Below are 15,144 nucleotides of genomic sequence, written 5' to 3'. Positions count from 1 at the left end.
CAATGCTACAATAGGAAAGACGGATCTGAAACAAGATAAGATAGGAGTCACTAGCGGTGACAACAGCAAACAGGGAATGGTGGGTCACATTGTTTGAGACGGCGCTTCACTGCCATCTATTGGCGGACAAACCATTCAGGCTGCAGGTCTCCAATTAATGTCACTTGTATTATTATATTGTGAAATTTGTATTAATATTTTTTTAAATACTTTTTTTATACATGTTTTTGCACAGGATGTCTGTAACATTGTTGGAGGTACTGAACCCCACTAGTTTCCAATGCGCATTCACAGAAACCCTCTTTATTGAAAAATAAAACAGGATTTTTTTTTTATGTTGAAGACACAGGCATAGAGTTTACTGGTGAACAAAATGAACAAGGAGGCCTTTTCATAGAATTTGGCTTTCTTCACCTTTTTTTGTCAGAAAGCGTCATGTATTCCCCATCTCCATGCAGCTTAAAGAAGTGTTCCTTTAGTATTGCTAGATAGTTATGCTGAAGTAGAGTTGCTCAACTCTGCATTGCAAATCATGCAGTTGGGACACTGACTCCCATGACTCAACTCTATATTTATAGAGCATTTTAAAACAACTGCTGTTTTCTTAAAATGGAACCCAGGGGAAGCAGATACAATGAAAACAGCAGAGGCCTCAGAACTGAACCCTGTGGAACACCATACAGTCCGTTACACATGTCAATTCATATTGCACATATTCGTCTGACCACATTATTTTTTTGTTCAACATAGTATGAACTATGAAGGGGCTTACAATAATACAAAAATCACACGACGTACCATCACAACAACCACAAGTTGACTACAGAGTGCACCAAATTCCCCGCAGCACAGATAGGCCAAACGTCATCACAAATCATTTGAGTCAGGTGTGTGTACCCCTGAGACTGACTCACCAAACCCTTGGGGTTCGATCTGTGTCAGTGTGTATGGGCACGGTGTTAATAAAGTTGTAAAGGGTTTGAAACAGTGAAACATTACAGTCATAGGACCAGTGAAATAATGGGACATCTGGTGGAGACATCTGGAGCTAGAGGACTTTTAGGAGCTTCACAGCATCCTCTCACCTTGCGACTAAATTAGCAAAGTGAGGAAATATGGTGGGGGTAAACGATGCTGACAATCCAACAGAGGGAGGATCGTTGCGACAGGCTGCAGGGGCATTCATCATTTGGAGGTCTTTTTGTTTTGCTCTTTTTCTAACAATGGCTGATAAATAATGGTCAGTGTGAGAGTTGCGATGTGAATGTGTGTTCATGCAGATGTTTGGAGGAGGCGGAATGTGTATCATCATTCCTTGATCATAATATTCAACTAATAGTTTGCTGTACACTCTGAACTCTGGTGAGGAATGTTTAGTTTACTTGGTTCCATTCAGATACCAAGGGCTCTATTTTCATAGACAGGTGCCTGTGCACTTGGTGAAAAAACGGGCATGTCTTCATTTTCATACTGGGGTTGGTTTAGCGCGTTTGAGTTGCCGCGCCCCCAGTGCCTGTGACAATTTGGTGAGAAAAAGTAGACTACATTTTTAGACTTGCAAAAACCAGGTCTAATTTGTGACACAGGTGGTGTAACACGTTATTGGTGGATTTAATCAGGGTGCGGACCGGCTGATTTTGAGCTCCGCGGACGTGTGTGGTGGATGTCATCGGATTTCATTTATAAAAATGACAACAGCGTGGAACTCATTGTAGAAATCAATTTGTTGAAGGCATTGTTATCATTATCATCTTAAAAAGGGTGGGAGGTTGGGGAAGGGTGAGAAGCTCGGTTATCCGGGAGGGACTCGGGGTCAAGCCACTACTCATGTTGAGCTAGTTGAGGTGGCTCGGGCCTCCCCTGGAGAGGTGTTCCAGGCATGTCCCACCGGGACGACCCAGGAAACGCTGGAGAGACTATGTCTCTCGGCTGGCCTTGAAGCTCCTTGGGATCCCGCCGGAGGAGCTGGTTGAAGTGGCTGGAAAGAGGGGAGTCTGGGTTTCCCTCCCTAAAGCTGCTGCCCCCACGATTCGACCCTGGATAAGCAGTAGTAAATGGATGGATGGATCATCTTAAAAATATTTAATATTTTTATCAAAGGTGGGCACGACTGTCTCTCGTCTCTTTTCGTCGTTGACGGATGCCCACATTTTCGGCAAAAGCGTGATAGCGCAAAGCCTTGGAAAAAAAACACGGACTGCATCAACTGACGCAGGTTTTCATCCGTCAATCCGGGTCTTAGAGTCCTTCACAGTCCGTGTATTTTTTCATCATAAAGCACCCGACACAAGAATAGAATAGAATGGAATTTAATTTATTTGTCATTGTTTACACAATTAAACTTCTTGCAGCAGCATCCCTGCCATCAGCACTGTACCATAAAAACATAAAACGTGGCTACAAATAAATAAATGAAAATTATTACATTATATACATGCAACCACACAGGCTAAAAAGAAAAACAACATACCTTTACATACATGATCAAGATGCACGATCAAGACGGTTTTCGATTGCCCATGTCACATGCGTGGCCGACTACTCGCGCCCATCTCATGCACGAGACCCCAACAAGTCAATTTCCGCTTTTGTAATGTCAGGCACTGTGTGCGCCTCGATTGCCCTGATTTTAACAGAAATGAGGGGAGCCACTTCAATTGGTTGGGAGTCGACTGTGTTCCAAAACAAAAAAATCAAAATCAGTTTGACTTTTTGCGAGACTTGCGCTAAGCACAAAATAGGGCCGCAAATGTATACACCACCAGCCTTATCTTCGTACTAAAAAAAATTAAATTAAACTTCTTTAAGTTGTGTTTTTTGAAATTCTTACAAAGTTATGTTTACATTTGCAGAGGGTAAGGGTCACTGTTTATTTTATATCCATTAAATTTGTTATGCCAGTAAACACTTTAAGACTTTGAAATTTCGAGCATCAGTAAAGCAGTCCCCAGAGGTTTGCTTTTCAACACCGATCTTGAGAGATGCACCATTTTTATGCGTGCACACACTGATGGGTTAGCACGTGTCACAGAGAGGTGTCAGATGTGAGGTCGAGCAAAAGCCTATGTGCTTCTCTCTCCTTTCCCCTTGGCTTAATGTAAGGTCACAGTGGAAAGGTGGACAGCAAATATACCAAGGCACTCTTGACAGCTTGACCCTTGGGAGAGAAAGTACCCTGTCTTCGCAATGCTCCGCCTCCACAATGCCCTATTCTTTCACAAAACTCTTCCCCGCTTCCATTTCTTTTCATCATGTGTAATTTATCCTTAACCTTTTCTCTTTTCTTATGTGCAGAATCAACAATTTGGGGGAAGACTTGTAATGAAAGCCAACCCAATATACTCTCGCTGGTCACAAAATTAGGTACACGGTCTAACACAGGACATTTGATAACTGTGCCCCCCAAGAAGAAGAATATATTCTGTCCCCCCCACCTCCCCGCCCCCTCTTGCTGCGTCTATAAATAATGTTAATTTGTTTGGAAAATTGTTGTACTTTGTACACCACCGCAGAGGAACTAATAAAGCGCTACTGCCACCTACTGGAGTGGATGTGCAATTACACTTTATTCTAGTACTACGGGAGCACCCCCCTATTTGAGAAGGACTGATGTAGGTAAACTATTTTAATCTAGTGAGGTACATAAAAATTGGACCTATAAGTAAGAATCTTGCATTGGATTCCCTGAGCAGCTTTGTCTGATATTGTAGCAAGTGAGTGTTGGTAAACATGCACACATACAGATACAAACTCCTCCTTGGCAGTTTCTTTGCACTCTAATGTTAAAAAAATAAGTAATAAAAATGTCATTGAAAGGACGCCCAGAAATCCATATTCTTCCTTTTGTTCCACTCCGCTCATAACTCTCCAGAGGGTATGAGGACATACATCACCTGGAGACTTTGGTGACATAGAATTATATTGGTTTTGTATAGCTTGTCCTCATGCACAACAACCTCATGCATACACAAAGAGCAAAGAATATCATACAAACAAGGCAGCGTATTGCTGCACATGCACTCTCTTGGGATCATTAAAGGATTTATCTCATCCTAATCAGAACGATACGACAAATGTATGTTAGAGGTCCCTGCTTAAGGGAAGGAGGGAGGAGACTCCGAAGAGGACATACGGTGTTTATTCCCCCCTTGCTTCCTTGGTCTGCCATGTTGTCTTGTCGGATATGACCTTGAGCGAGTTCATTGTATCATAACATCTACACCATGCTGTCACATCGGACCACTCCAGCAATCTGAATAGAAACAACACAACAACAGCATCCTAATGATGTCGCACTGAACAGCAGTTGCATTAGCAAACAGCTGAGGAAGGTTTGTCATATCCAATTATCAAAGCTGTGGCGTGCTGTCTTCCCTGTTAAATGCGTGGATCTGTTTACTGCTTGCAATTGGCATTACTGCATACCCAGTGACAACTCTTGCTATTTAGATATCTATAATATAGCTTCTTCTTTTTTTTTTATTACTCTGTTCCGGCAGAGGGACCTGGCACCCCCCACTCCCCCGGCTCACCTGACAATTTGACACGTAAAGTTTTAGCGAAGCAATCCCTGATTAGCAAAAGAAAAAATAAATAAAAGATGAAAGTTGTGATTGGTAAAGCACAGACGCATTAAATCAGTGGTTCTTAACTATATTGAACTGAACCGTTCTTTATTGGAAAAAACATATACCATCATATATATTTTGTTTTCTCCAAATTCATGACATAGGTATAGGATTTACTGGTGATACAATGAAAACAGCAGAGGCTCCAGAATTTAACCCTGTGGAACACCATATGCTTCGTTATACAATACATCTGAATTTATATTGCACATATTCGTCCAACCAATTTATTATTTTTTTGCTCGACATAGTCAGTATGACGTGCTTAAAATAATAAAGAAATCACACAACTTTTGATCTTACCAAATACAAAGATAGGCCAGAATGTAGCGTGATCACCTGCAACCAATGACGGTCAAGCGGGGCGTATCATCTTATCTGCCTGATCATCTGTTGATCATGTATCTTGACCTGCGCCTGACTCACCGTTCCCAGGTCTGAACTTTCATCCATGTAACGTCAAGGGGACTAGACTTGAGGTCTTTCATATCAAGAGGGCTCTGACAAATTATATTGTATATTAAATATAAGGCCAAATTTTAAATAATTCCGTGCTTCAATATAGCATAAAGTGATATAAGGAAAATGTTGGGTTCTTATGGAACATAATCAAAAAATGTAACATGACACCCTCTCAATTCTATGCTACTTACTTTGTTCCCTATGCATGTATATATATTTCCCATCTGCCAAGTTTAATGAGACAAATGAGCTTTGTACTCTCCTGCTGAGAGTTATACAAGCTAAAGAGAAAATTCTCTTAACATTATAACCTCCCCAATGACCATTAAAGCCAGAAAATCATTGAAAGCCTTTGCAAAAAAAAAAAAGAAAAAGCAATCCGATTTTCTATGGACCCAGATGAAGCTAAATTGGACTTTCTTAAGTTGCTTGCGATTGTTTTCCGTCGGTAATTGACACCCTGCAGGAAACACTCTTTTAAAAATTGAACTAATGCACTCAAAAACTTTAAATTAAAACTTTGAAACAGTCAGCAGACAGAAACAAGTACCTATGGTGGGCTCAGTCAATAGAAACTTCATTACTGGTCGGCCTGGCAGGTAATCTTCTTGGCGACTGCTGTGTGAGAGATGCATTGCACTGAGGCAACTTTCCCCAGGCAGGGACATTCTCAGCATGCGCCTTCACTCACATAGACACACTCAAACCATTCTGATATTTTACTCTCAACCTGGCTTGCTATTCTGCCTGTCAATCAAACGCAAGATCACTTTAGCGGATTGACATCTCTGTTTCTGTTGTGCTCTCGTTAAGATAAGCTTTGCGCTAAATTACCAGAACATGTTCAGCATTTGAAAAGAGCCGACGAGAAGAAAAGCATGCTGGTTGCTTGAAGACGACAGAAGACGGACATATCATGGGATGCGTTTTTGACTTGATGGATTAAAAATAAGCAGGTTTTCAGGATTTTGTCTATTTAAAAATCTGTCACACAAAGCTGACAGCGCAACAGAATAGCAATCGTTTTTATTGTAAGGTTGGCCTAGAACATTATCAGTGTGTATATTTCTAACCAGCAGATGGCAGTATCAGAGCAAATTAATCCATCCATCCATCTATCTTCTACAGCACTTGTCCTCATGGTAACGGATGAGCTGGAGAAAATCTCAGCTGAGTTAAACCGAGAGGCAGGTGAGTGCTATTACCATGAAGACAATTTTGAGTCTTTAATTAGCTTAAAGCAGACATGTTTCTGGAAACTTAGCATGGGGAGAACATGAAAACGCCACATAGGTGGAGAGGTTCAAACCTAACCACTCGGGGCAGACCTAACCACTGATCAACCAAACTCTGGCCCGGGGACCATTTGTGGCCCGCTGTCCATCTGTCAGCGAGCCCGCAGCATTAACTAAAAATGACATTTGACATGGCTCGCAAGGACAGAAAAAACAAAACAAAGGTGGAGATGGGCAGAGTGAGAGCGGAGGTTGTCGAAAAAAAGACACTACTACTAATAATAAATTGGCTAATATACTGTAGAGAATGTCTAGGTATGCAAAGATAAAAATACATTATTTGAAACTCTTCAAAACGCTTCAATTTTAGAAATAAATGTGCCCCCTCCCACCCCTCCCACACACACACACACTTTCTGCTCTGTGTTACAGACCGATTTATGAACATTAGTGACCCTCAAGTAACTGTTTGAAAAAAAAAGTGATCTTACTACGGTTTGCTCTTTTTTTGGTTGTGAATGTGGAGATTGGATTTGCAGGGGTGGATCTAGTCTGGTGGGATACAGAGCTGAGGCCACCCCAAAAATATTGGAAACTATTTGTCTTATCACCTTTTAATTGAAATCTATTTTCAAAAATAACTATAGAAAATATATATTTTTTTTTAATGCTTGTTTGATTTTGATGTGTTTAATATATTAAAGCAGCCTCATCCATTTTTCTGTATGCAGTCCTCAAATGAAAATATTTGGACACCTCTGGACTAGATCATTGCATATGTATGCAGCGGTGAACAATTGTCAAGAAGGGGGAGCTTGAGGACCCAAATGCGGGAAGACAGGGCAAGAAGGCAGAGGTTCAATCAAAAAAGGGATTTTAATTTCTACAAAACAAAAGGCGAGATCTAAATTGCAAGGAAAAAACATAACATGGAGAAAACAACAAGGCAAAACGGGCAGCATGACATGGGGGGAAAATCCAAGGCAAAAACGGGCAGCATCACAGGGGGAAAAACAACAATGAACCGACACAGACAGAGGGGAGACAGCAGACTAAATACACAGACTAACGACACAACAAGACACACCTGGGGCAAGACACACAAGTGGCTGAGGGCACTGATTGGTTGACACGAGGAAGGGCAGGATTACACACTTAACAAGACCAAGGGAGAACACACAAGGAAAACAGAACCCAAAACATGACAACAATAAAGTAGTCATATTTGGATAAGCTGTGCATAATGCATGTAAAAGTGAAAATAAATATGAAAAATATATTTCATGCTCTACCAAAAGGTTAACATTGAGACTTTGAGCATTTCTCACAATTTTTTTTTTTAGGTTTGTTAAGTAGAACTATAAGCAGTTTGCCTCATCTGCCTGGTTTACTATATGTATATGTATATACAATATGTCTCCCAGTTACTAAACAAGTTATATCAGTGTTTCCCAAGTCACATAGTGTAAGATAATCAGGTATGCTGCAGGAAATCCCTCCAAACTGGACTGAAAAATATTATTCATTAAACAAAAAAAGTACGGTATAATCACGGGTGTATCACAGCTGCCTTCAGACTGGTTGCCAGCCAATCGCAGTGAACATTGGTCTATAGTATAGTGATTATCCTTTTCAGGGTCATGCTGTGGCCTGGAATCTATCCCAGGCAGACAACATCCTGCAGATCAGCAGTCAATCACAAAGCTATTGAGAATGGGGCATTGAGTAGGAATTGATCTCACGCAAGCTGAAAGTTAATGTGAATCACTGCACTATCAAGGGTTAATTTCTTAAGGTACTTGACCTCGAACAACACGAGTTCGAGAGGGCTAAACATGATCTGATTTAATGTGAATTTTTTTTTTCCCCAAAAGTTATCACACTGCAAAGTCACCAATAGCCAAGAACCACCCATTTAATTAGCTTTAATGACTGGACTGTCCATTTTTCAACAACAAAAAAATCTTGCCCAAAAGGTTTGATGCTACTGTTGAGCCATAGTAGAGCTAATATGTGTGCTCATATCAATCTTAGCAGCCACAAGTTGTGTCACTGACAGCTATCAAGCTAGCTTAGCAGCACTTTGATTAAAAGAGGAGACCATCGTTGATAAGACATCTGTTCGGAAATCTGGGAAGAGATTATCCAGCCTCATCTCACACAGAATCAAATGACGCAAATAAGTAATAAAGCCCTTGGCCGGATTGAAACTTCCTTTTTTAACCCAGGAGTCGCCAATGTTTTCAAATAGTATTGTACTATATAAGTCCAAATAGATATGTATTTAAACAGAGTATTCTAATCAACTAAATGTGAAGCTTCCGTTTCCAGGAAGCACAAATAGTCTTCATACTGCTTTTATCCAGTTTGGATGTTAACTGAACCAGGACATCTTTGCATCTGCTGTATATGGCTCGACAATTGTTTGAATTGTCTGCATTCACTCTTGATGAACTTTTATGGCTACTTTTATGTCGTATTACTTTTTAATTTTTTAATTACAGAAATTCAACATCTGTATTTTATAATTCTATAATTCCCCAGACAGAAAGAATTAATAAAATACTGTCACACGATATTGAAATAAAAGTTTCGCAGCAGAAAAAAAAACTGAATAAAATGTTGGTTTATTATTTTTTAAAAGTCTAATATATAGAATATTTTTGCATCTCAGAGCAATTTTTGCAGCAACATTTCCGCCCTGTCAAGTCACTGTTTAAAATAATGTTTTCATGTTGTGCTTTGATTAAAATGTTGGAAGGAAAAGGGATTTATTGATTATCTACATTAAGATAGTGTGTGTGTGTGAGTGTGTGTGTGCGCGCATGCGCGTGTTTATTTCCAATGGACTTCAATCATCATTTTCTCTCAGCAGTATGTTTCCAATCCCAGCAAACAGCTGGCCTGGCATTTAGAACACATGGGGATTAGGGGGCTGAATTATTTAAAGGCTCAATCCAGAATCAGACCATATCACTATTTATGATGCCAAGATCTGCCTTTTGATCATTTTTTGCCGTTAATTTAATCAACAAATTGCCTGTGAGATGATACCTGTCAATCGATCCTAATCACATGACCATACGTTTACCTTTGGTTTTGCTTGTGGGTTTGTTCTCACCCAACGGAATGAAATCCATATGTTTTGTATGTACGTTTTATATTTTCAGTCTCACGTGTGATTATAAACCAGCCACAGACACACCATGCTGCATCTCGCATTGACGAGTGAGCACAGAAAGGCCAGACGTGTGATGATGCGTGTTAAAAGCATGTGAAAAAAGGTAATCTGTGAACTGCAGATGTCTCAGCGGCCGATAGGCCTCATTGGTTCGCATATGGGACTGATTTGCATATGGTGGGAGTGTCCTGAGCCAGCACTGGGATGAATGAGTGGTTCAAGTCAGACAGCAAGAAGGCTGTGGACTAAGCAGAGATCTGCATGGCTCAAAATGCCTCGCTTATTTAAAATGCTACGCCTCCTGCTATAAGTGGAAAGAGTTGGAATAGGATATACTATAAATATGTTCAACAGAAAAGTCCTTGGACTTGGCAAAAGAGGGGAAATATGGGTAAGTGTTATTTTTTCAAACTTTAGAGTAGAATTTGTCAAGCATGCATAACTTTACAAATAGATTACACAATTTAGTTTAGCTGTAATATAGATTGGTCTATTTTTTTTATTCAAATGTCTCATGATTATCCTGTGTTACAGGGATTTGTCATCCTTTTGCTTTACACCGGCCCTCTTTCCTGTTTTGCAACCTTCAGTCAAGCAAAAGAACTCATCTATAGAATAAAGGAGGGATTACCCAAGGGGACCTTCATAGGAGCCATTGGAGTGGACTTAAATTTGGATTTTACAGTTGACCCTCCCTATTTATTCAGTGTGGCTCAAAAGAGGCTCAGTGAACAGTATGTGACACTCAATAACATCACTGGAGAGTTTTTTACATCTGCTACAGAGATTGACAGGGAGACACTTTGCCCTTATAACCCAAACAGGCACGGATGTTACCTCTCACTGGATGTCTTTGTGCTTCCTCAGCAATATTTTCAACTCATCAAAGTGAAGATCATCATTGAGGATGTCAATGATAATAGACCAAAGTTCCCTGTGGATGAGATTGTTATCTCCGTCCCGGAGAACACGCCCATTAACGCTCGCTACGCGGTAGAGCAGTCTGCAGTCGACCCGGACCTTGGTCTTCACGGAGTGCAGACCTACTGGCTTGTGAGCGACTTTGGCGTGTTCACACTGGACGTTGAAGAAAACGAAGCAGGGGAGTTGACGCCCTTCGTCATCGTGACGGACTTTTTGGACCGAGAAACACAAGCTGAATACGTCACAGATATCATTGCAGAGGATGGCGGGACGCCTCCTCTACTTGGTGCCGCCACTTTAAAAATTGTCATCTTAGACGTGAATGATAATTGCCCCCAGTTCACAGAATCACACCTTAATGTAACTCTGCATGGCAACTCCACCAAAGGGACACATTTGGCACGTCTACATGCTTTTGACCCTGACCTTGATGCAAATGCTCAGATCAGCTATGCTTACAGTGAGCGCGTGCCAAAGGAGACCAGAAGCTTGTTCCATTTGGACAGAACTACAGGGGTGATCAAACTAGCTGGGAAAATAGACACGGGTACAGCCATGTTTTACAAACTCACTGTTCTGGCCAATGGACCTGGTTGTATTCCCGCAGTTGCCACTGTTGCTATTCATTTGATAAAAGTTCAAATGGGTCCCCCTGCAGTCTTTCCCAGATACATCGCACAGGAAAAAGATGGTGTGGTGACAATTAAGGAATCTGAGCCGGTGTATTCTCCTATTGCTTTTTTTACCGTCAAAAATATAGACACCGGTCAAATGGTGGACTGCCATTTGGAGGGCGCAGGTCCTTTTCGGATCGGACCGTATCAGCTGGTCCAACATGAATACTTGCTTGAAACTACAGAGCCGCTGGACTATGAAATGACACAGGAGTACGAGCTCATTGTGGTTGCTGAAACGAGTCAAGGGCTCGTCATCAAGACGTTCCTCAAGGTGCAGATTTTGGATGAAAACGACAATGCTCCAGTCTTTCAGCAGTCTTTAGTGGAAATATCTATTGATGAGAACAATCCGCCCAACACCTATCTCACGCAGCTCCATGCCACAGACCAGGACAGCGAAGCCCGAGGGGAGGTCATCTATCTCCTTGGAGGCGACGCCCCTGGCATTTTTGTTTTAGATCACGTGACCGGCATCCTGAGTGTGACCGCGTCACTGGACCGTGAGGAGAAGGAAACATACCGCTTTATAGTGAGAGCAGTGGACCAGGGGATCCCAAGGAGGGAGTCGATTGCCACTGTAGTCGTGACAGTGCAAGACCGCAACGACAATAGCCCACGCTTCATCAATAAGGATTTCACTTTTTTTGTTCCTGAGAACTTCCCGGGTTACGGCGAAATTGGGGTGCTCTCAGTGACGGATGCTGATACTGGGGAAAATGGCTGGGTGGCCCTTTCCATCCTCAACGGGAGCGACATCTTCTTGATTGACACAGGCCGAGGCACACTAAGGGCCAAGATCTCACTTGACCGGGAGCAACAGGGGACATACCAGCTTTGGATCGAGGCCGTAGATGGTGGGGAGCCTGCGCTCTCCTCTGTAACCATGGTGACCGTGCTACTCTTGGATGTCAATGACAATCCGCCGATTGTCCTCTTCCCTCAGTCTAATCAGTCCTACATGTTGGTTCTACCCAGCACTCTACCAGGAACATCCATCACAGAGGTGTATGCTGTGGATAACGACACAGGAATGAATGCAGTGATTGCATACAGTATCATAAAAAGAAAGGGAGGGGAGCCCGGATCTTTTTCCATTGATCCGGAAACCGGAAATATCACTTTAGAGAGGGAACTCAGCAACCGCGGTCTCCATAGCCTTCTGGTAAAGGTCAGTGATCATGGTCAGCCCGAGCCACTTTACTCAACAGTCTTGGTGAACTTATTTGTGAATGAAACGGTGAGCAATGAAAGCTACATCCAGAGTTTGCTGACAAGAGAGGTTGATATCGAAATAGAGGATAGGCCATGGCAAACTGGCCAATTGCAGGAGGGACCGGAGAGGTACGACACGTTTCCATGTAAACCTGCCCTCATTGCCCTTTCGGTGACATGCATCGGGCTGTTCTTCTCCCTTGTTACCCTGACAGCTTGCATATGCTTACAAAGATTTCAGAAGCAAAAGACAAAATCCGAAGTGGAGTTACCTTTGAAAATGAAGACAGACTCTATGCAGGTCAACAACAGGAAGTTAAAGCATGTCTCAAACATTTGATGTCATATCCACACGTCTTTACACTTTTGTTTACAACACACACTGTGAGAAATGAGCGTACATTTGCTCTATTTGGTCTGTATATGTGGTCGTTGTTTGCCATTACTGGGGAAACATTCGCAACATACACTCACAGGCCACTTCAATAGGAACACAATGAGATCCAACTTATAGCCGCAGAAATGATGCCCATATGAAGATATTATTTTTATGAGATTCAAATTTAATATATTATATATTTATTATTGTAACTATAGTTTTCAGTGGTTAGTGTGTGTCCATAGACGAACGACTGCAATACGATTTTCTTTGCCACATGGCTACATTCACAAATTTATGTCAATTTATGTTTAAATGACAAATGTTTAGGAAATGAGGTAATCGTGTACATATTGTACTTTTTTTCCAACTTTGAATGTACATATTTCATCTTTATAAGGCACAACTGTTAATCATTTTATTAATGTTGTAGACCATCCACATTATTGTCATAGCTGTCGCGCTAAGTAATATGAAGACAATGTTTTTTGTATGAATGTGAAAATATTTTTGCAATATTTATGTGATCATGGATTTTGGAAGTAACAGACCAAGACGAATGGTTATGTTTTGTATTTCTACTTTCAAATGCAAGATTGAGGAAGATTATACACACTATCAAAATGTATGCAATGGCAACTGTTCACAAATGCTATTTAAAGACTTTCTATGTCACAGAATTGTCTGCCATGCTAGATTTTGAGAACATTTAAACAAAGTTATTTTTTAACTACTTTTTTGTTTTGTTTTTTTGTTTGGTAGGTCCATGAGGAATTTGAACTATCCATTTCATAGTGAGGACTGACCTAAAGGCTTGTTTGTTGTTTGTTAATTTTCACCTGTCAACCAAGAGGCCTCACTCATGAGGTTTTGTTTAACTTCACAGTTAAACCTGTTATAGCAGTTCTGTTCAGGTGCCAGGGTTAGCAAGATGCTTTTTACGTATATTGACACAGAGCAGAGGTCATCACATGATGCCATATGCATTCAAATTGTCTGTGTTGTTATATAATACAAACCACCCTCTAAAAACGTGCAATGGTGTCTGTAAAATTTGAAAAAGTGTTAGTGGAAAAAGTAAATATTAAAGTGCTTTATTTTACTATATATTAGCGTTTTGGATTCCTATTTTGCGAGTCTGAAGTTTTTTGCTGAAATGGACAATGCCCATAAACATCAACAAGACCACAAAAATCATCTCCAGAAGCTTTAAACACAAATAATGTGATGAAAGTCAAAGACGAAAATCAGGTTTAGCTGTCATCACCTGCAAAGGTGACGGCTTGGGCGTTCACATCCAGTCAAACATAGAAAGCAAACAAACACGTATATATTGTGCCTTGACTTATCTCGGTGTTTTAACAACATGATTTAGTAAAAGAAAGCTTTTTTTTATTGCACCACATACACTCGCTGACGTGACTGGGAGGCAGGTGGATCGGAGCGTGGGGATATCATTTCCCTCTGCTCCGGCTCACCTGCTCCCAATTTTAATGCACCACACACACACACTTGTATATACTCTGGGTGGGGTCACATTCAAGGTGTAGGGGTAGAGTTCGGCAGTCGGCGAGCTGGCGTGGTGGGATGCTGAGGGGGTTTGGGGGCCTGGGGGCGGCTGGGGCTGGGTTGGGGTGGATGGCGGGGGGTGGCTGTGGACCGGTGGGGTGCCTGGCGGGCCTGGCGGGCCTGCAGTGCCCCGTCCTGCTGCGTTGGGTTGGGGGCGCGGGCCGTGTTGGGGCGGGGGGCGCTCCTGCTCCTGGGTTTGCTCTCCGGCCGGTGGCCCCTGCGGGGCCCGGGGTTTGTCCCTTGCCGCTTGCCGTGGCCTGGGGGGCCCTGGGGTGTTGCGCTTGCTCTGTCCAGGCAGGGGTCGACGGCTCCCCTCTTTGGTGGAGATTTTCATGCATGCCAGATCCACCACACCAGCATCTATCGAAACTCAGACACAATCTGCTTCTTCCTCTGGTCGTTGAATCGGTGGAGGCTGATGTCTGTGGATCTCACTCGGCTTCGTCTGTCCTTCCTTCCTTTCCTCAGTCTCTCCTTTGGTCTCTTGAGGTTTCCCTGATTTGTTGGAATTTAGATGTTTCTGGGGTTGGTGGCCCGGTGGGTGGTGGGTGGTGTCTGGTCTTTTCTTTGAAAAAAAAGTAAAAAAAATTAATAAAATAAAAAAGTAAAAGAAAGCCTAATTATTTTGGACTCGTTTCAAATATGCACCCTCCCAAGTAAGGAACTCAATGATATCACACGTCTTCTTTCTTGTTTTTTTTATCATGCTTGGGTTTGGCTCGAACAAGAAGAGAAATATGCAAACAAACCAGTGCTGTGCATGCACTCACACACATGCAGCGTCACAAGCTATAAACAGCATTGCAGCACACACCAGCGCATGTCATGTAAGCACGGAGCACATCAGGAGCAGCTCAGTGTAATCCTTCGTAATCAC

At 42.0% G+C, this 15,144-nt stretch overlaps 1 protein-coding gene across 1 annotated transcript; it reads left to right on the top strand.

The window, feature by feature from the left end:
- Positions 1 to 9,739: 9,739 nt before the first annotated feature.
- On the top strand, positions 9,740 to 13,805 carry pcdh20 (protocadherin 20). Its single transcript, XM_086070515.1, has 2 exons — positions 9,740 to 9,897; positions 10,041 to 13,805. Exons 1-2 carry the CDS (start codon positions 9,850 to 9,852, stop codon positions 12,657 to 12,659), a joined length of 2,667 nt encoding a protein of 888 aa, XP_085926641.1. The 5' UTR covers positions 9,740 to 9,849; the 3' UTR covers positions 12,660 to 13,805.
- Positions 13,806 to 15,144: the final 1,339 nt, after the last annotated feature.

This window comes from Leptonotus elevatus, chromosome 3 (genome assembly GCF_054856555.1).
Source record: "Leptonotus elevatus isolate MCC_2025b chromosome 3, RoL_Lele_1.0, whole genome shotgun sequence".
NCBI classification, from domain to species: domain Eukaryota; kingdom Metazoa; phylum Chordata; class Actinopteri; order Syngnathiformes; family Syngnathidae; genus Leptonotus; species Leptonotus elevatus.
Note: the sequence above shows the minus strand (reverse complement) of the source record. Positions and strands in the feature narration are given on the sequence as shown.